This window comes from Stenella coeruleoalba (assembly GCF_951394435.1).
Source record: "Stenella coeruleoalba genome assembly, chromosome: 11".
NCBI lineage: Eukaryota > Metazoa > Chordata > Mammalia > Artiodactyla > Delphinidae > Stenella > Stenella coeruleoalba.
Genome location: NC_137157.1, coordinates 64,589,569 through 64,610,040, shown reverse-complemented (window position 1 = coordinate 64,610,040; position 20,472 = coordinate 64,589,569). Strand labels below are relative to the sequence as shown.

Genomic DNA, 20,472 nt, shown 5'->3' with positions numbered 1-20,472 from the left:
CGGAGGCCCTTTCACATGAACCTTTAAAGCAAATAAAACATTTATTGTTCAGATTTTTTTTCCATTTTTTTTTCTTTTTTACAAAAACATGCATACATACACAGGGCATGGTGGTCCTCGGGAAGACACACTCATGTGCACACACATACAAACCCTCCTCTTACTGTCTCTCTCTCTCTCACACACACGCACACGCACACGCACGCACGCACACACACACACACACACACACACACAAATACTTTCCTTCTTGGCCCCAGGCCTGGACCCCAGAAGCCTCGAAGTCTTTGCCAGGGCAGCCTCCCCTCCCCCATGTCTTCCATTCACTCTCCCACCCCCTTTCCCGTCAGCCAAGCTAGTCCTATGTAGGGCAGGAGTCAGCTGGGGTGGGGGAGACCCCAGAAAGAGAAGGCTCACGGAGGGGGGTGGTGACTACTGAGGGGTCCCTGGGGGTCATGCTGTGCTTCTGAGGGGAGATGAAGGGTTTGGCACCATTGGATCAGGAAGCAAAGAACTCCAGGAGCACCTGTCTGCTGCACCAGAGCCCTGAGATGGCTGACGCAGGTGGCCTCTGGCAGGGGCAGGGACCAGATGGGAGGCCTGCCGATGACTGCTCTCAGAGGGAGGTCTGTCTCACTGCCCAGTGGTGGGGAGGAAGCTTCCAGAGTCATCTGAGGAAGCAGGAGAGGAGGGACTCCCCCTGCACGCAGGGACATGGGACCCCTTTGCCCCTGCTACCCATCCTCCCTCCCCCAGAGCCTAGGAAGGGCCACTCTGGCGGAGGCCGAGTTCACATTTCTGTGTGGAGCCTGGGGCTGTGTGCAAAGTCGGGGGTCTACAGAACCAGGAATAGTGGTTGTGAGCGGGCCCGGCTGTGCCAGTCCTCCTCTGTGCAGGCCTGAGGATCGGGGGCCCAGCTAGGGGCCCAGACCCCAGAGGGGTAGACTGTGCTTCGGGGAGAGCCCTACTGGGGCCCGGCTGGCTACGCAGCCGGCCTCCTGTCAGGGTCTTCTTTGGTCCCTATGCTAGACCCAGGGGCCTTCCCAGGCTCCTTGGGGTGACTGTCAAGAGGCTGTTCTCTGGCCCCGACTACCTGCCCGAAGGATCTCTGAAGACCCCGGGAACGGGTACTGTTGCCAGAGGTTGGAAGAGAACCAGGTCCGAAGGGCAGGGCGGGGCAGGGCGCGGCAGGGGGCAGATCCGTCCTGTAGCCTAAAGATTCATGGGTTCTTCCTCCTCCACCAGCTGCTCTGAGGTCCTGGGGGAGGGAAAGGGGGGGGTGCTGCTGAAGAGCCAGGGGAAAGGCCTGAGCCCAGCTTCCCAGGAAGCCCGAGAAGGCCGTGGTGGCTGGGCTGGAGCCTGGGCTCTGCAGGTTGGGAGGGTCCAAGGGGCTGGAGGGGCTGTGAGCCAGGGGTCTGGCATTACCGCTCTTCAGTCAGGATGCCCACGGAGAGGGATGCCAGTGCAGTTACTGCCTCCACTTCTGCATCGGCCCCTGGCACCCTGGGCACCCAGGAGTCTGGACAGGAGGCCAGGCGCTGCATGCAGCCCCAGTATTCACCTGGGTAAGAAGCCGAGTCAGAAAGGGCTGGGGGCACAAGGCCCTCCACCTGCCCACCACGCATCCTAGACTGGTCCTGAGGCTGCACATCTCAGGCCCAGGAGTAGCGGACGCGTCCTCGGTGTGGGGTCAGCTCTCACCTGCCTCCACCCTCAGTGCAACACCCTCCCTGACTCGGCCCCCGAAGCCCTGACAGGGTGAGCAGTGCAGATTCAGCGTGGCAGTGAGGGGCCCTCGCAGAGGTCCAAGCCAGTCCCACACGCCTCTGGCTGAAAGGCCACCGCTAACCCATTCCCATGGGTGTGGGGTTCCTAAGTGCCCCATTAGGGCCTCCCTTCCCCTAGATGGGGTCTGTGTCATGGTGACCTCACGGAGCCCTGAGCCCCGGCCTGCTGGAGCCCAGGGTCCCCCTCACATGTAGCCCCTGGCAACGCTCAGCGCAGCACAGGCACGGGAGGCCAGAGGACACAGTGCCGGGAGAGGTGACCAACACCGCGGCCACTCTGTCTGGCTGTTGGCAAGCCACTTACCACCCTGGACTCCCACTGCCCCATCTAGACCATGGGCACGACCGTCCTGCCTGCTGTGGCGAGAAATAATGTCCACGGAACACGCCCGGCCCGGAGCCTGGCCCAGTGGGAGGGCTCCACACCGAGTACCTGCAGCAGCTGCACTGTCATGTACAACAGCCCTACTGAGCCCGCACGTGGGAAATCTATTTTGTTCATTTTTGTATCCCTGGCATAGATCACGGGTCTTTACATAAAGGGCTCCACAGATGCTGAGCTGAAGCTGAAAATGTAAAGTGCTTTGCAAATGTGGGGTTAATCTAAGACTCAGCCCCGAAAGCACCCAGAGCTCCTGCGGCCAGGTTTGAGGGTTAGGGTGGGAACCAGCACTTCCACAAACAGGGCCCGAGTGTTGCTGTGGGCAGGGCCCTGGCCTAGGGCAGCAGCTGGGGATGGGAGGCCAGTCCTGCCTGGTCCCCACTGGGTCCGTCTGGAGGGCTCCGAGGGTATCCACTCATGGTGGGGGGGGGGGGCTGCTTCCCATTATCGTGGGGTACTTTATAGGAAGCCTACTCCAGAGCAGCAGCACCCCTGGCCTGGCTGGTGCTAGAAGACCTGGGGCCCTGGTCACTGGGGGCAGCAGAGCCCCAGGTTTCTCCCGAGTCTGGGGTCAGCGGTGTCCTCTGTCCATACTCACTGTGCACCCGGATCACAGCTTCCAGAGAGCGGATGGCATTGAGGTTGGGTTTCTGTTTCCAGCCTTCTTCTGAGAGGGGATCCACCTACAGAAGAAAAGCGTACATCAGTCACCCACCTCTCAGGGACCCCCAGGCCCAGCTCTCTCCCACCCCCGGGCCCCCGCTTTCCAAGCGCAAATAGGCACGTGCTCCCGGCTCTACCTAGGGCAGGGGACGCTGGCCCTACGCCTGACCTGGGGAAGAGGCATCCACGCCGCTCCCCTCATCCCGGGCCTGGCCACCCCCACCCCGCCCATCTGCATGCCCTCAGGGAGGCGCCCTGTCTACCTGCTCCCTGGGGCACTCCTGGGAGAGCCGGACACCCTGCCCCACCGACGCACGGATCAGGGGCAGGCTCCTCACCTTGTTGCCTAGAAGAGCAGCCACACAGGCCTCAGAGGCGTCACAGATGGCTGTGAGATCGTGGCCACCCTCCAAGGCCAGCACCACCGCGCCTCCCGCCAGGCTCATCAGCTGCTGCGTCATGTACCCAAAACCTAGACGGTTGCGCGAGGAGGGTTAGGGGGGCAGCGGTGGAGGAGAGGGGGGCCCTCTCTACCTCTGGTAACTCCCTGCTTGACTCCTCCCTTAGAAAGAGTGACTCATGCACAAATCTCTACCTTCCCAAGTGCTTTCACACGGAATCCCCTGTAAATCCCATCAGTATGCCTCACTGAAGGCTCAGCGAGGTTAAGGGCAGCTAGTAAGTGGCAGGGCTAGGACCGGAACCCAGGGCATGGACTCCAGCCCATGTTTTTTTCGCTAAGACACACCATATTCCTCTCTGTCCTCCAGGCCCCATGGCCCAGGGGGCTGAGTGGGCTCCCTCTGTTCTGAGAACACTGCTCCTCCCCACTGCCCCCCCCAGGAGAAGCTGCCAGCCCAGCCTGGGAAGGACACAGCTGGGGTGGGAGGAGTCCTGTGACTGAGCTTCCAGGTCTACGGGACTTAAGCCCCCTGGGTGTGACTTAGGCCGCCCACACTGAACTGACCTGGTCTGTGCTGGGGCCCTGGGCCAGCCACTGCCACCTCCCCCTAGCCTTGGGCTGTGCCGCCCCTCCCGGCCTAGCCTTCACTCCCTACACCTGCCCCCTGGGTTGGGCCCTCCTTACATTTGGCGGAAACGTGGTAGCCGCCCAGTGGGGGTGGGTGACCCTCGGCAGCATCAAACCCAGCCGACACCAGGACCAGGTCCGGAGAGAACTCCCGGGCGATGGGCATCACGACTATCCTGTGTGGGCAGAAGGGGGGCTCACCACGCTGTGCAGGGCTGCCAGGGGCAGAGGCCAAGGGCCCCGCCAGCCCCCTCCCACCAACTCTGCTGGGGGCACCCTGCTCTCAGGACTCCTAGACACCCACTCTCCCAGCAGGATGAGCAGATGCCTCTGACTTCCTTGACCTTGGCTGGCCACCCATGTCCCTGGTACAGCCTAAGGACTCAGCCACCCAGGGCGCTTCACTGGCGAGAGGCAGGAAGGCACCCGAGGGAATGAAAGAGGAGTGGGCGTGTGGGTGTGTCTGTGTGTGTTCCGGGGGGTGCGGTGGGCAGGGCCTCGGGAAGGGGCAGGTCACTAAGCCTCAGGGAAACACTGGAAACACTCAGCACTTAGCTGCCACCCACTTAGGACTGAGTTGGCCACACCTCACCACTCGTCACCTGAGAGCTGACCAGGGCGACGGACTCCCTCTGAGGTCCTGGGCCACCAGATCCATTCTCATCCTCTGCCCCCGCTGGCCCCTCACAGCTGCCTCCCTCCATCCCTCACCCAACTCGGGGGTCTATTTTGGTGTCCTTCAAGGCCCCGGGCTCTGGGCACACAGATGCCAGGAACCCCAGCCCAGGGCTCCCACAGAATTAGCTCTCATCGAGAACACTCTAGAAAAGTATATGGAGACCTACTTCCAGGGTTCTCTTTTTCCAAATGGACTATAGGAACCCTCAGAGTGAAAGATATAAGGGACCCTGAGCAAAGTCCCTCTTCTAGAATGGCCTTTCTTAAGCAACTCCCCCAATACGGACATCACCTGCTTGCTCGCCCTCTTTCTCCACAATTTAAGTTTCTCAGTTCCTGTGCAGAGCTGCTCACTCCACCCTGCCCATCTCCCCGCACTCAGGTCAACACTGGCTCTTGGTAACGTGTGACATTATAAACTTTATAATATAAAGCACCCTTTGACCTTTCATTCTGTGTTTCCTGTCTTCCCACAGGGACTGGAGGCCCCTAGAGGCCAGTGTAACAGTGCCTTTCCCTTTGCTTGTCTCAGTCCATAGGCCCACTCCGGGGTGACTTATAATGAATGTCTAGTAATTGGATGAGGACAGGCTGACCAGCCACCTGATCGCCTCCAACCTGGTGCTGTTGGAAAAGGGGACGAGAGGGTGGCCTTGCTGGGTCCCCAGAGCACTTACCTGAAGGCGGCCAGGTACTCAGGATCCCCCACTGGGGGGTCCAGACCTCCAGCCCAGGCCACATTGACATTGAAGCCCTCACCGCTGCCAGCTCCCACCTGGAAAACAGGAGGCAAGAGAGACGTGAGGAGAGCAGAGTCCCAAGAGAGCGATCCCAGGATGTCAGAGCTGCAAGACCAGCTCATCCAACCTCTTCACTTCCAGATGGAGAAACTGAGGCTCAGAGCGGCTAAACAGTCTGCCCAGATCACACAGCTAGCTGTGACAGGGGCCGAGTAAGGGCCACAAGGGAGAGTCAGTGGGGCTGGAAGGTGTGGTTACCTCATCCACAGCCCCACTGCCTGGGAAGAAGTTGCCATCGTCGTGGCGATGAAGGGAGATGTAGAGCACGCTGGGGTCCTGGTAGAAGGTCTGCTGTGTGCCGTTGCCGTGGTGAACGTCCTGTGCAGGGAGATGGGCAGTGGATTAGGGCAGGTCTGAAAGCAGACACATGGAGACTGGGGCAGGTTGGAAAGGTTTCAAGGTCGGTGACCATTCTGAGGGTCAGGAGTCTAGACTGGGGGTGAGAACATGGGGGCTCCTAGAGCGAAACTGTTGCGTGACCCACGGGCACTCTCTGAGCCTCAGTCTCCCCCTGTATGTATAGATGTGTACATAGCACGCTAGGTGGGGGTAGCGATAACACGAAGCCCTGAAGGGGAGGAAAGAGTGCGTGCCAGGGGAGGATCAGTGCCAGGAGAGGGAAGAGTCCAGGGTCACACATGTCAGGAACTCTCGCTACTGTGTCTTGCCCAAGGTCATGGAGTGATGCAAGTGATGGAAGCCACGCTCCGCTGCAGAGGGGCCGGACCATGAGGCCCAGCGCCACCCCTCCAGGGAGAGCCATGGTAACTCACAGGACCGTGCGTGGGCGCAAGTGTGGACAGTTCCTCCACTCCCCTCCATTCTGTGTAGGAATGTCCCATAAGCAGATGTCAGTGCACAGTAGAGCACGAGGCCGTGCTCAGAGCTAACAGGCCTCGGTTCAAATCACAGTCTCAGGGCTGACGAGGTGTAGAGCTGTGTGCCAGTCACCTAACCTCTCCTCATCTGTAAACCAGGTCAGAGCCAGGGTTAAATATATGAGGCATGAGACCATCAGTGTCTGGATGCGATTAGTGGTATGTTGATGTTATGTGTTATTACTGGTACTGTCACTACCTGCAGGAGAAAGGCAGAAATGATCAGATCTGCAGGAAGAAGCCAACAGAGGCCAGAAGACGGCATTCCAATGGCCCCTCCCCTGTGGGAGCTGAGGCCTTTCCATATACCATCTCCTCTGGGCCTCCCAACAGCCCCGTGATGGGGGCGTTATCCTCACCGCATTTCCCCCGTTTTACACAGTGGGGGAACCGAGGCTTGGGGAGGCTAATGCGGAACTAGGCAGGACGTTAAGCCATGTCTCCTAACGCCAGGCTCAGGGCTCTTTCCACAGGCCTCTCGGACCTGACGGGGCCAGGACCCGGGACCCACCCAGTCCACAATGAGGATCTTGCTGGCCTTGCCCTGTTGTTGCAGCTGCCGGCAGGCGATGGCCACTGAGTTGAAGAAGCAGAAGCCCCTGGAAGGAAAAGAGAGGTCGTGCCAGCCCATTCCCTCCCCGTGCCGCACCCCCTCCACCTGCCTCTGGCCCGGCCCAGCCCCAGAAGGCTCAGAGGAAGGAGGGGGAACATCCCAACAGGAGGGCCTTGAGGGCCTGCCCCCTACCTCAGCCCACCCAGGCCTCCCCCAGGCCTTACATGGCTGTGGAATGGTCTGCATGGTGTCCTGGGGGCCGAACCACAGCAAAACCGTTCTGGAAACAGAAAGAATGCTCGTCAACCGAAGAGCCAGACCTCTGACCCACGCCTCCATGAACCTGCCCCTGCCCACCCCATCCCCAGGCTCCTCCCCCGAGAAGGGACCCCAGGGCAACAGCTGCCAGTGTGACTGACCATGACCAGGCTGGGTATCAAGGGCCCTGTGCTGACCCCCGGGCCGTGAACACAGAACCTCCCACCCCGGTGGCTCCTGGCCGTTACCACTTTGGAATCACAACAGCTGTCATTTGTTGGGCAAAATCTATGTGCCTGGCACTGTGCTAAGCACTGGGTAAATGCTGGATTTCATCCTCACAGCTCCCTGAGGTAAACGTTATCTAATCTTCGTAAGATAAACATTGTTATTATATCTGGTTTACAGACAGCAGAAACCTGGAGCTTCCGCGGGTTTAACAACACGTGCAAAGTTGCCTGGTTGCAGATGGTGGAGCCAGGACTTGGGCTGTGAGCTCCTAAACAGCAGGCGGCGGGGGGGGGGGGGGCGGGGGGGGCTCGGCACAAGCCCCCATAAGGTGCCCAGCCCGGAGCAAATGAGGAAATGAGCGCCAACCCGGTCTGTAAAACCTCAGCATCACCAGCAGGCGCTCTGCCAACGCACGGGGCTCCCGAGAGGCCCTGCAACTTGCCCACGGTCCACAGCGGGTCTGTGTTAACCGATCCTGGATGATCGTGACCCTGTCTCTCTTAGAGACCACAGGCCCAGGGGCACAGTGGCTTGCTTCCCCACCAGGTAACAGGAGCCTAGGGTTCAGATCTCATCTTGGTCCCCAGAGCTCTCAATTTCCCTTTCGAAACCCTGTGGTGATATCCAAGAGGAATGTGATGCTGGGTGTCGGGTCTGGCCTTCCCCGCTACCCCATCCTCTGCCTCCTTCCTCCGTGGCTTGCCCACCCTCCACTCGAACCTCCTACCTTTAGCTCTCGGGAAGCCACTTTGAAGGCGAGGTCAGTGACGCTGCCGGCAGCCCAGCGGGCCGCGTTGGAGGAGTGCAGCTCGTTCCAGATGGTGTCGGTATCCACCTGCGGGGGCCAGAGTCAGGGCCCGCATCATCCTAGGCCTCCCACAGCAGCCAGGGCCCGGGGGGCGGTGCCCACCCCACGGCCAGGACCCCAGGGGCAGGGAGCTGGGCAGACGGCGCTGCCGCCCCACTGCCCCGCCGCCCAGAAAAGCAAGGCCTCCCGTGTCCCCCAGTCCCGGCACGGCTTCTCCTTCCCAGCTTCAGTCCATATCACCAGCCCGCAACTGGCCAGCACTCTGCCGGCAGCATCGCGCCTGCCCCCCGGTCAGAGGAGGGGGCATGGCGTTACCTGGGCGGGACTTGGGGTTTGGGCCTGGAGGGGGTTTTAAGCCCCAGCTGACTCTGCTCAGGCCCTCGGGACCGTCGGAGCTCGAGGGGCCGTCTGCACCACTGTCTTCCACTCGGGGCCCCTAGCCCAGGCTGGGAGGCCCCCCAAACCCAGTCCCTGGGCCTCAAGGCTAGGGAGGGGCCGGGGGGCGTGATGGGGAGATGGGGAGGGCGAGGCGGACCGAGAGAGGCGAGGAAGGCAGAGAGAGTCGCAAGAGGCTGGAGAAAGAGAGAGAGACAGAGACAGAGAGGGAGCGGAGGGAGGAGAAAACAGAAGCAACAACAGTTGGAAAAATCAGAAAGTGGCAAGAAATGGGAAGTTGTGAACAGGGCGCTGACCGGCTCCCACGCAGCCCCCCAGCAACAGCTCCCATTTCCCTCCAGGACCGGGCCTCCGTCCCCTGCCTCCACACGCCCGGTTTGGTTTGCGCAGGGACCTTTTGAGGGGAGGAGAGCACTGCCAGCAGGCAGAAGTCCCCCGGCAGAGTGAGAGGGAGCCCGGAAAGCTAGGGCGTGGGAGGGACAGGCCTGGGTCGCCAAGGACACCCCTGCAGCCCCAGGGTCGCCAGAGGCATCCCTGCAGCCCCAGGCCGGGCAGCCCACTCCAGGGACGCAAAGCAGCCTGGAGGCCAGCGTGCTCACGACGGGAGACGAGCCCCAGCCCCGGGCCCGGCCCTGCTCTTCGGGCCTCCTCAACAGCCACCAAATGCCTTGCAAGTGTGAGGGATGGGACTCCACACTCAGGAAGACATGCCCGCCACAGGGAGCTTCCAGCCGGCACAGGGGCACTATGGGAGAGCCCCTGGCCCACGGGGCCCAGCACAACCACAAGAACAAGCAGGCAGGGGCTGGGCCTGGGAGAACGGAAGGGAGGAGGTCTGAGAGCCCGTGGCCACGCGCGCTCGAGACCTCGGCACACTTACCCCAACGCCACCGCAGGGCAGCATCACGAACATCCGCTGTGCCAGGAGCCCTGTGGGGAGAGGTCCAGGTGTGTGAGCCGCATCTGCTCTGCCTCCGGCCGGGAGCGGGGAAGCGGAGAAGAGGGCCAGGCAGGGTGGGCAGGGAGGGGTGGAGGTGGGCAGCAGAGGGCCTAAGGGCGGCATGGGGGTGTCCCGGACGCTGGAGGGACAGGCTGGGCGGAGCTAGGACTAGAGCACAGGGGATGCTCAGGCTGGGTGAGCCAGGGGAGGTCTGGGGGCCCCAGGCGCCATCGGTCCCCTACCTGCCAGCTTCCCATTGTCCAGTTTGAGGCGGCTGAGCGGGTTGGTGCCGTAGAGGAGCACGTGCCGCTCCGAGTGCACTGACTGCAGCTCCTCCAGGGAGGCCTTCCGGCCCCGTAGAGACTGAGGAAGGACCCACAGAGCTCCTGAGCCCCTGCTCGGCCCCTCCCCTGCCACTCCCACCACCCCGCCGCCCCTCATCTCACTCTGGCTCCAGGGCCTCCCAGCCCCTTCCCTTCTGTGACCCTCAGCCCCTCCGACCCCACAGCCCCCACGCCGCCTCCTGACCTCGCACTGGCTCCGGAGCCCCCGCTCCAGCAGCCGGGACCAGATGCTCTGGATGCGGCCCGCGTGCTCCGGGTGCCGGCTGTTGTCTCCGCAGGAGCACTGGTGCTTCAGCATTACTGAGTCATAGACCAGCCCTGCGGGGAGCAGGGGTCAGGGCCAGGGCCCCGGGGAGTCCCCACCCCCAGCCCCACCATGGAGCCAGGCCGGGCACACCCTCCACACCCCCGCACAGCCCCACATGCCCCATCCTGCCCCTCGGAGCCCGTACGCACACCCCCAGCTGCTTACCCAGGCAGCCTTGGGCACCTCACCCACACATCAGGCAGCCCTGGCCAGCACAACCGCCACCCAGCCGCTGCCTTCCCGACTCACTGACCCCCCCACGTGGCCCAGGGACAATGACCATGACCTCAAGAGCTCAGAGCCTAACACAGGGAGGCTGATGCCAGGGGCTCGCACTGCATGTCAGGACCCAAATAGGCACCCCCGAGCTGGGAGCTGGGAGTCCACAGTGGGCCACGTGACAGGACAGATGCAGTTTTGGGGAAGTGACTGTTTCAGCCTGACCAGCAGGACGCCCAGAGGAGGGCCCTGCACGCTGCCAGTGGGAGGGTCACTTTCAGAACATCTCGGGACATTAGGCTCTTCAGAATGCTCACAGCATTTGACCCGGGGATGCCACTCCTTGACAGTGACCCTCGGGAAACAATCCCAGGGATAAGGGGAGATTTATAGAAATTTACAAGGAAATTCAAACGAGCAAAAGTGAGTAACCACCTAACTGCTCAACCCATAGGAAATCTTTAAACAAAAATACTGTGATGACATACTACAAGATCTCATTTTTAAAGTTTAATTATATCACAAGGTGTTCATGATGTGCAAAGTGAAGGAAGCAGGATACCAAACGTAGCCACAAAATGTACCGTATGTGAGATTTATACATGTGGCTAAAACAAAGACTGGCTTGAAATACGGCAGCATTTACAAGGGGTTGCCTCTGGGTGGCGGGATACCGGCTGGTGATTTTTGTTCCATTCTTAGGCTTTTCTGTATTCTTCAAAATTTCTAAAATGCTCGAGTTATTTTCACAAGCAGAGCAACAATAATAAATATCGTTTTTGAAGGCCCGGACTAGTCGTCAGGAGACCTGAATTCTTAGCTTGGCCTGACTGCCAGCTTGCTGTCCCCTTTGATTTCCTGAGCCTGGGTCTCCTCAGTTGTAAAATGAGAACCACCAGTTGCTCCACGGGACGCTGGGGGGATCTCATAAGACTAAGAAAGTGTTCTGTGGCCTTGAGAAATGTCCTGAGTGAACCATGACACAGACATGGTCCTCTGCCCCGAGGCTCCGTGTGCACCCAGCCACTTCCTCCTGCCCTCCAATCCGGGCCTTACCTGTGGTGAAGGGCAGGGTCCGGGCAGGGGTCTCTGAGCTGGGCAGGACACGGGCCTGGCTGGTGGGCTCTGGGGTTGGCAGGGAGGCAGGCGCGGCTGGGGAAGACTGAGCCCTGGACAGAGGCCGGTGACCGCCCTGGGCCAGGGGAGGCAGCACGGAGTCCCCAGTGGCTCCCCGGGGGAGCCGCCCAGCCAGTCGCTGCTGCTCCCAGAGGTACACCTGAGGGACACAGGGGTCTCAGTCTCCAGGTTCTCAGTACCCTGCTCCATCCACCTCTGCCCACAGCCTTGGAAACCTCCATGCAGGCCCCTTTTCTGCAGAAGCCTCCGGCCCTGCCTCCCAGCTGGGCTCTGGTCTTTTGAGTCGCTGAGCTCCCTGCCCCCACCAACCCCCCCGAAAGGTCTGCACCCCAGACTGACCACCCTATTCCACCAGAGCTCCCTGGGCCCTCGAGACTCCAAGGTGAGAACCTGGGTGAGGGGCCTCAGGCTGGCTCTGACCAGGATCTCCTTGTCTCCAAGGACTGCCAACCACCCAAGGACACAGGGACCTGAGTGAGCCTACACGTGTGTGGCCTGGAACCACGTGTTACGGGCTGAGTTGTGTCCCCTCCCACCTCACATTTAGGATGGAAATCCTAACCCCCAGTCCCTCAGAATGCGACCTGATTTGGAGACAGGGTCTTTACAGAGGTACTCAAGTTAAAAATGAGATTATTAGGGTCAGCTCCAACATGACTCTGGTCCTTATGAAAAGGTGAAATTGGGACACAGACGTGGAAAAGAAGAAAGACGATGTGCAGACCCAGGGAGAAGGCGGCCGTCTATAAGCCAAGGAGAGAGGCCTGGGACGGCTCCTTCCCTCACAGCCCTCAGAGGGCACAACCCTGCCAACACCTTGATTTCAGACCTCTAGCCTCCAGAACTGTGGGAAAATAAGGCCTGTTGTTTAAGCCACCCAGTTTGCAGCACTTGTTACAACAGCTCCAGCAAACCAATACCCCACGGCTTGACGTGCACAGCTGAAGGGCTGAGCCCATCTCTGCCACACCTCCTGCCCTAGCACCTTCCTGGAAACAGTACAAGCGCTCACAGGGGAGAAGTCCTAGGGCAGGAATGTGTGGGGCTCTGTGAAAGGCCAGTCTCGCTGCTGGACGGGGGACACGGCTTCACCCTGAGATGGGAAGGCTGCTGGAGGGTGCGGCACGTGTATGTGTGCATGTGTCTGTCTGTCTGTCTGTAACTTGCTGTGGATTTGGCAGAGGAACTCTGGGTCCCAGAGCTGTCCCCTGTGCTGATATCCCATCTCCCTCCCTTCCATCTTTACCAGGCCCCAGAGTCTCCTGACTCTGCCTTCCACCAAGGGGCACCTGGGCACTACCATACCTGCTGGTGCTGCTGGAGAGGAACAGGGCCTCGGGCCTCATGCTGCCCATGGCTGGACTCCCTGTGCTCCAGGCCGTCATCCCCCAGCGGCCCCACGCCCCCGCCATCTGTCTCGAGGTCCTCCGCCGAGGGTATCTGCTGCAGTCGCGGCTTCTCACTCGGCTTGGCTGGCCTCTGGGGAGGGGAGATGCTAGCTGAGAGACATGCTGGGCCCCCAGGAGCCACACGTCCTCCCTCCGACCCTCCAGATCTCTGCCCCTCCTAAGTCTCCCTTCTCTCAGCCCCCAGGGTCCCAGTTTAGCAACCCCTCACCACCTCCCCTACCCAGTTCCACTCACCTTGATCAGCTGGACATGAGGTTTGAGCCGCTCCAGGCGGGGCTGCAGGGGGCCCAGCAGTGGGGGGGCAGTGGCGCTTGGGGGCAGGGGCTCTGAGCGGGTCCGGCTCAGCGGCCGGTGGAGGCCTGACCCGGAGGGCCGCTCGGTGGTCAGTAAGGACTGGGCAAAGTGGAAGGGCAGGGGCCCAAGCCCGGGCACTGGAAAGAACGGGGTGGGGGGCATAAGGAGGGAACCACAGGGAGGAGCAGAAGGAAGCAAGGGTGGGGCGGGGAGGGGGCGAGCCAGGAGGAAGGGACCCTGCCCACGCTTGGCCTTCAGCAGGGTGCAGGGATCCAGCCCCTCTCCTGTAGAAGCTGGGACTCACCAGTCAGCAGGGGGGCGTGAGAGACCGAAGGATCCAGGAGGAGAATGGGCTGCAGGCGAGAGGGCAGGGGGCCTCCAGCCTCGGGCTCCAGGCCATGGGGCAGGAAGAGGGGAGCATGGGGACTCGCCAGGACTGGTCCCCGAGGGCCCAGAGTCGCATGGGTCCTGCGGTCACCATCAGCCTGGAGGAGAGGTGGGGAGCATCACAGGGGAGAAGATCCCAGCAGGGAGACGGTGAAGGCCATCAGGTGGGGTGTAGAAGAAGGAAGAGAGAGATCTCGGGCGCTTGGGGTGGGGGAGGGCGCCTCAGCCACTCACCCTGGCAGGGGCGGGCAGCCCCAGCGTGATTGTGGGCAGCAAGGCGAACGGAGCCAGAGAGGTCTCCTGCAGCCGCAGCCGCTGGCCCAAGAGCGCCTGCCATGGGAGCAGGGCAGGGGTCACCGGTCCCAGACCTCCACCCCTGGGCACGCCTTCCCCAGAACCCCCAGGAGGCTCCGGTGGGGGCTGCCCAGACCCTGCGGCCCCAGCCTGGTCGGGCCGCCTGCTGAGAGGAGCCTCAGAACTGCCCCCGACAGCCCAGCCTGGCAAGGCCTTACCTCGGAGCCCAGGACCGGGTTGGGGCCGTGCTCGCTGTCATTGGGGGAGCTGCACCCTGACGCCGGCGTGCTGCTACTACTGGGGGAGGAGTCTGAGGGTTGGGGAGAGGGGGACACGCAGTCAGGGGCCAGGAGGCGGGGCCAGGAGGCGGGGCCAGGAACAAACCCCTTCCCCAGTGGGCGGGCTCTGCTTCCTGCTTTCTTCCCAGCAGGGCGGGCAGAAGGGAGGCCGCCTCCAGTCTCCAGTGCGTTTGGACACTTATTTGTTTAGCGTGCCCCTTCTTCTGGTCAGGCGGCAGCTTAGCCAACAGAGCAAGGGGGCGGGGGGTTCAGCCCCAACTTGCGCCCTGGCGAGTGCGTAGGACACCCCCCGACAGATGCCCATGGCAGCCCTGAGGCGGGCAGCCCTTGTCTGGGTGGGGCCTGACCCAAAGGGACCGGGCCTGCCACCCGCCCACCGCGCCGGGCCTCACCGCCGAGGGTCTCTGCCGGCCGCCGCCGGAGGCTGGGCGGGGCGCTCTCCTTCCGCAGCAGCGGGTTCTTCCTCCGCTCCAGGGACTTTTTGGGCTTGTAGCGCAGCTTCAGGTTGGGCTCAGAGACTGTGGGAACACCGGCGTTACTAGGCCCCCACCGCCACACACACCCCCCACCCCGGTCTCTGGCCTACGCCCTCCCTCCCAGTCCTCTCTGAGAGAGGCCAGAGAAGGCAGTGCCAGAGAGAAAGCCACCGGGTGCAGACTGTCCCCCGCCCAGCCAGGCCCCCCTCCCTGACCCTCATCCAAGGTCCTTCCTTTCCCCTGGAGGTCCCTGCCGGCCTGTCCCACGCACCTGTCTTACGCAGAGGGAAGTGTTCTGGGGGGTCGCTGGGCAGGCTGGGTACAGGAGGCAGGAAGCTGCTGAGCATGGAACGGGCAGCTCCTTCCGTCTCCAAGGGCTCAAGAGTTCTGTGGGGTGAGTGCCAAGGCTGCTTCAGAGGGGCAGGCATGCCCAGAGGCCTGACAGCCATCTCATTCCACCCTTTGGGACCTGCTAAGGAAGGCAGCAGCCCGCAGGGTCAGGAAGTGCCTCGCCGGCAGGAATACCGGCCATCTCCAGGTGGCAGCATTGGGCCACCCATCCTACCTGCAGCCCACTGGTGATGCCGCCCTCGGACCTAGGCATGGGAGCCAGGGTCCGGGGCTTGGATAAGGGCCAGACACAATGGGAGGATCCTGTTCTAGGAATCAGGATGTTTTTGTGATTACAGGAAGATATAAAGAGAAAAGAAAGCGTGGTGTGTGTGTGAGAGTGTGTGTGCGACAGGCGGGGGAGGAGCGATAATTAAAGAACGAGAGAGCAGGTATCAGTTGGGAGAGGGGTTCGGGGGAGGCCTTATGATTAGAAGTGAGGGGTGAGGATCAGGTGATGGGCAGCTGGGAGGAAGAGGGGGCGAGTGTACGTGTGCTCACAGGTTGACATCCAGGGAGGAGGGGCGCGGCAGGGACACGAGGGGGCAGGTGGGAGAGGAAGTTACCTGTAGGGAACGCTGGGGCTATTGGGATGGACCGTCCTCTCTAAGGCTGCCTGCTGTTTCTTCAGAATCACCTCTGCCAGCTTCTGCTTGACCACACTGCTGGCTACGGCACCTGCAGGGGCAGAAATCATCAGTGGGCTGGGGGTGGGTGGACTGGTGGCCTCCCTGGAACATTCTCTGCCCGTTGCCCTGACCACGCCCCCAGGACGAGGCATCCCAGGGACCCCTCAGGCAAAAGCCAAGCCTGAGGCCCCACCCACATTCGCCGGCAGCGCCCAGCAAGCAGAGGGGGACCCAGGCCGGCACTCCCCCGTCCCGTGCCCACGAAGGAGGCCGTGGACACCGGCTGGGGAGGCCTCCATGCTTACTGCGCTTGCTCTTGTCCTTATTGAGAAGCTGCCGCAGCTCCTGCTCCTGCTGCCCCACCTGCAACTCGGGCAACGGCGTGTCCATTGAGAGCTGTGGGGAGGGCCGGCCGCCCAGGGAGGGGCGAGGAGTTGGAGACGGAGGCGAGGGTCTGGGGAGGCTGAAGGGAGGGAGGGGTGCCGGGTCTGAGCTTGAGGCCGCTGTGTGCGTGGGGAGCTCTATCTTTACCCTCATGGTCTCCGCCGAGCGCTGGGTCTGCAGGCCAGCCAGGAAGAGGTGGTGGTGCAGGCGCTGGGGGTGCTGCAGGGCCAGCAGCGTGGGCTCCGGCGGGGGCTCCACCGGGGGCCGCTGGCCCACCCGCAGGTCCATGGGCTGGGGCTGAGGGCCTGGCGTGTCTGCGCAGGGCCTGGGGCAGCCTGAGCACACAGAGAGGGCAGGGTCGGCCGGAAGGCTCTGCAGGTGCACGGTTACCTCATCAGCCTCCTTCAGATTCACTTGACGATGGTAAAACACCCTCCGGGGACCTCTTCCGCACTGCACCCTCCCCACAGTCCCGCACGGTGGTTATTCTCAAGCCTGTTTCACCCATGAGAAAGGAGGTCATATAACTACACAGTCTATCGCTGGTGCTGTGTGGATCGAGCTTTCTGACTCCAAGCACAGAGTTTTCCACGAAATATGCTGCCTCTCCAGGCCAGGATTGGGGGCTGAGGGCCCTTTAGTGATACATTCTGGCCCCTGGCCTCTCCTTCCCTTCTTCCCACCCTGGAAGGAGGATTGGGCCCAGCTGCCCCCCGATGAGCTGCGCTCCGACACAGCGATCGGACAGGCAGTCCCCTTTGTTCAGCCTCCAGCCCCAAAGGGTGTCCCAGGCCCTCTCAGTTGCCATCCTCCCTACTCTATCCTAGGCCACAGGACAAAGGAGAGGTGCCTCAAAGCCACAGCCAGCCCTGGCCTGCGCCCTGGGCCTGCACAGCCCACATGCCCGTGGAGCCTGCGCCCAGGTACCCTCACGCCAGCTCTGGGCCTCAGCAGCCTCAGCTGCCTCTTCTCGAGTGTCCCCTGCACCCATGCCAGGAGCACCCTGCCAAGGCTGTGGATGCAGGGGCTATTTATAACCAGCCACCAGACCAGGTCCTGTGCCAGCCCCGCCTGCTGGGCCAGGCCGGGCTCAGCAGCCAGAGACACTCTGAGGTGCTCAGAGGTGGACAGTTATCCTGGAGAAGGGGAAGCAGGTGGGGCTGGGAGCAGGTGCCCTCAGACAGGGCACACAAGCGGGGAAGCCTTTCCGGAGAGGCCTCCTTCAGCTCATCCAATGCTGGGCCTCCCCGACGGGGGCAGCCACAGGCCGTCCTCTGGGCCTGAGCCGGGAGGACTGGAAGGACTGGAAGGACTGAGGAGGACTGTGGCAAAGACCAGCTGGGGAGTCAGGAAGTGCGGCATCTGGGCCCAACTCAACCATTATCTTAACATCCACAGCACACGTGCACAATCGCTGCAAACCCTTCTACCTCATCACCCCTGTAGGCCCTGGGAGGTAGTTATTACTATTCCCACGTGAGGAAACTGAGGCGCAGGTGAAGGGACCTGGCCAAGGCCACCCAGCTCGGGGCACAGTGAGCTCGGGCTCCGTCCTGCTGAGGCCAGTGCTCCGTCTCCGTCTTCCCATTGACTTCCAGGAAGTCACCTCCCCTGCCCCACCCGCAGAGGGGTCTCTCACTGGGCAAAGGCAGAGGGGCTTGCAGTAGGTGGTCACTAAGCGGTGTCTGTTCTCACATTCTCTGACTGTGAGATGGACACAAGAGAGGAGCAGAGGAGGGAGATGCCCTCACGACTCTCTGGATGTCAAGAGACCGGAGCGGGTGCCTGAGCACCCGATATGGCCAAGAGCAGGCAATGCACTGCTTTGATGTTCCCACCTCTTGTTCATGTGTCCACCCAGGGACCCCAAATTCTCATTCTGGTTCCATCTGGGCCTCTGATGCCACTGCACTCCCGCCCCAGGAAAGGTCTCAGTCTTCCCACGTCAGGTGTCCTGGCTTTCCGGGGTGACTCCCCTGGTGATGCAAGGGGGCCCTCAGGGCACCCAGGGCAGGCCACCCAGACTTCAGCCATACAGACTGGGAGCGGCCCCCTCCCTCTCTCCCAGCAGTGCCCCGGCCTCCAGAGCAGAAGGCTGCTGGGAACATGGGAGGGGCTCTGCCTGCAGCCCTGGCAACGCCTCTCAGGGTGACTCAGCATTTGGGGGTCTCCACGGTCTGATGCTAAGCCGGCTTCCGTCAGCTTTGCCTCCCACATCTGCACACGGACCCCCTGCCTCAGCCGTCTGCTCCTGTCCAGTCACAGCCCACGTACCTCTGAGCTTTAGCTCACACGTCCCCCTGCTGGTGCCGTCCTCCTCCCTCGAGTCTACTTTTCCAGATCCTACCCTGACTTCCAAGCCCAGCTGGAGTCTTCCCTCTTTCCTGGACCCAGCCCAGTGCCCTGCTGGGTCAAGCCCTCTTCTGGATTTCCATCACACTGGCTGCTCTGTGCCCTGAAAGCACCGCCCAGGCAGGTACCAAATCTGAATTAAGCTCCAAGGGCAGGGACTTGGTTTTGCCTACTGCTCACTATCCCATCACCTAGAACAGTACCTAGCAAGCGACAGGCACCCAATAAATACTGTTTGATTCGATGAATAAATCTCTATATCCTCGGTGCCCTGGAACAGAGGTGGGGTTCATTAATGTTTCTTTTTCCAATTTCTGTCTTTAAATTTTTAGAAAATTACACAACTAGGAGAACTAAATAACAGTAGGTGGTGAACTTACTGTTTCTTGAATGGATGGACAAACTCCTTAATCAGCTGCCCCCTCCTTTGGAACTGGTCACATATCGCATTCGACTATTATTTCCCTTTTTACTTGTATATCTTGTCTCCCCACCTGCCTGTAAGCTTTTGATGGCTAGGACTGAATCAAAGAGGATAGCGGCCTTCCTTTCTCCCTGCCGTAGTTTGGGTGTCAGGTGTGCACCTTGCACCCAACAGGCCCTCGTCCGGTCCAGCCCCCGCCCCCGCCCCATGGGCACGTCCTAAACCCTCCTCGCCCAGCACGGCCTAAGAGCAGCGGGGGCAAGGAATGGTGAGAGACCCACGGAGAGGGGTCCTCTCCCTCCCGCCCGAGCAGCACGAGGCATCTTCCCACCCCGCAGGGCTGGTGTGAGGACTGCAGAGCCTACAAATGAGAATGCGCCGCCTTGCCCAGAGCCCCCGAGGCAGGGGTCCGAGCATAAGTATTAGCTTCCTACTTGCCTTCCTGTTTCACTGCACCAGCATGGACAAGGAGAGCATCCTGCCTTTCCTTTTCCTGTTGTGCTTCCCAGCTCTGGGGCCAACCTGGATCCAGAGCTGCCTCTCTTATCCCCCCTCTTACCCCTTCCCCACAAAACCCCAACTTCGCCCCCTCCCCCAGAACCCCAACCTCCCAACTCTCTGGCCAATCAGCCAGCCACCGTTCTGAACCACCCCTGAGCTCCTCGCCCCGCTTCTGCCCTTCCCAGCGCATCTTCCACTCCCCACCACACTCTCCCTCAGGCCCACTCTTACCTGTGCCAGGGGGACTGGGGCAGTGGGCACCCGGGCTCACCTGGGTCCCATCTGTAGAGAGAAGAGAGATAGAGTGAGGCGGCTGCCGGGAGGGGCAGGGGAGGCGGAAGAGAGAGGGCCAAGCCAGGCAGGCCGCCTGCTGGTCCAGGAGGCCCCACTCCAGCCCAAGGGCACCTCCACCAGAAGCTAAGGGAAAAGACAAGACCCCACCCCATTCCTTTCCTCGGACTCCCGTGCCGCCTGAGAGCGATCCCCAGTTCCATCTTCCTCATCTGATCTTTCAAGCGGCTCAGGTATCTTGCTCCGCCAGAGCTCACTCCACAGCAAGAAACTCAGGAGGCCCTGGTTTACGCAACGGTGCCCTCAGCCCTCCCTGATGTGCTCAGATACAATCTTCCTTGGGCAGCCAAACCAGGCTCCCTTAGCCCGAAGGGGGAGAAGAAGGCTGGGAGGTGAGGTGGGAGAGCACGGCTGCTAAGACTGCACTAAGGATGCCAGGAGGGAGACGGGGAGAAAGGGAGAGCAGGCCTGAAGGGGAACTGGGGCCCCCTCTGAGGCTTCCGCAGTGTGGGAGGGACCGGGTCGTGGCCTGGAGGTCAAGTCAGATCTGGTGGAAGCTGTGAAGTGGCGGGTCTGGAATGCATAGCTCGAGGGCCCCACGGTAGGAACCCCTTTCCTCCTCCTGTCCCATCCTGGGTCCTGCAGCCTCTGTGCCCCCCGAGAAGAGAACCACTCAGCCGTTTTCGTGGATGACCTCAAAAAGAAGTCTTTCCTTCTGGAAATGGTCACCTCTCCCAGGCTCCTAGGTTCAGCCCAGGGCCCTCCATTCCGTTCAGAACCCATGGAACCCCACGGTAGGGCCGGTGCTGTCGGCAGCCGAGAGGCCCGGGGATCCCAGGGACTGGCTGGGGTGGAGAAAGAGAGAGCTGAGTCCTGAGGCCACCTTTCCCTCCTGCTGTCCCAGCTCAGGGCCAAGGGGATGGAACCTGGA

The 20,472-nt window shown here is 61.5% G+C and overlaps 1 protein-coding gene across 5 annotated transcripts in view; it reads right to left on the bottom strand.

The window, feature by feature from the left end:
* Positions 1-3: 3 nt before the first annotated feature.
* The window catches only part of HDAC7 (histone deacetylase 7), a 35,264-nt gene continuing 14,795 nt past the window's right edge, over positions 4-20,472 (bottom strand). The window contains exons 2-26 of one of the 5 annotated variants that reach the window (XM_079936783.1): positions 19,482-19,532; positions 16,121-16,308; positions 15,895-15,985; positions 15,527-15,638; positions 14,842-14,957; positions 14,487-14,612; positions 14,014-14,105; positions 13,736-13,831; positions 13,419-13,599; positions 13,055-13,251; positions 12,717-12,890; positions 11,331-11,550; positions 9,933-10,066; positions 9,647-9,767; positions 9,345-9,394; positions 7,988-8,095; positions 6,996-7,051; positions 6,730-6,817; positions 5,539-5,658; positions 5,218-5,315; positions 3,920-4,038; positions 3,171-3,304; positions 2,768-2,852; positions 1,426-1,561; positions 4-1,258 (exon numbers count right to left, since the gene is read on the bottom strand). In XM_079936783.1, coding sequence (XP_079792909.1) covers positions 1,213-1,258; positions 1,426-1,561; positions 2,768-2,852; positions 3,171-3,304; positions 3,920-4,038; positions 5,218-5,315; positions 5,539-5,658; positions 6,730-6,817; positions 6,996-7,051; positions 7,988-8,095; positions 9,345-9,394; positions 9,647-9,767; positions 9,933-10,066; positions 11,331-11,550; positions 12,717-12,890; positions 13,055-13,251; positions 13,419-13,599; positions 13,736-13,831; positions 14,014-14,105; positions 14,487-14,612; positions 14,842-14,957; positions 15,527-15,638; positions 15,895-15,985; positions 16,121-16,261 — 2,841 coding nt within the window. In that variant the 5' untranslated portion in view covers positions 16,262-16,308; positions 19,482-19,532 and the 3' untranslated portion in view covers positions 4-1,212. Of the gene's footprint in view, positions 1,259-1,425; positions 1,562-2,767; positions 2,853-3,170; positions 3,305-3,919; positions 4,039-5,217; positions 5,316-5,538; positions 5,659-6,729; positions 6,818-6,995; positions 7,052-7,987; positions 8,096-9,344; positions 9,395-9,646; positions 9,768-9,932; positions 10,067-11,330; positions 11,551-12,716; positions 12,891-13,054; positions 13,252-13,418; positions 13,600-13,735; positions 13,832-14,013; positions 14,106-14,486; positions 14,613-14,841; positions 14,958-15,526; positions 15,639-15,894; positions 16,309-19,481; positions 19,533-20,472 lie in introns of all 5 variants that reach the window. The other 4 variants (XM_079936785.1, XM_079936781.1, XM_079936784.1 and 1 more) reach the window with 4 other exon arrangements.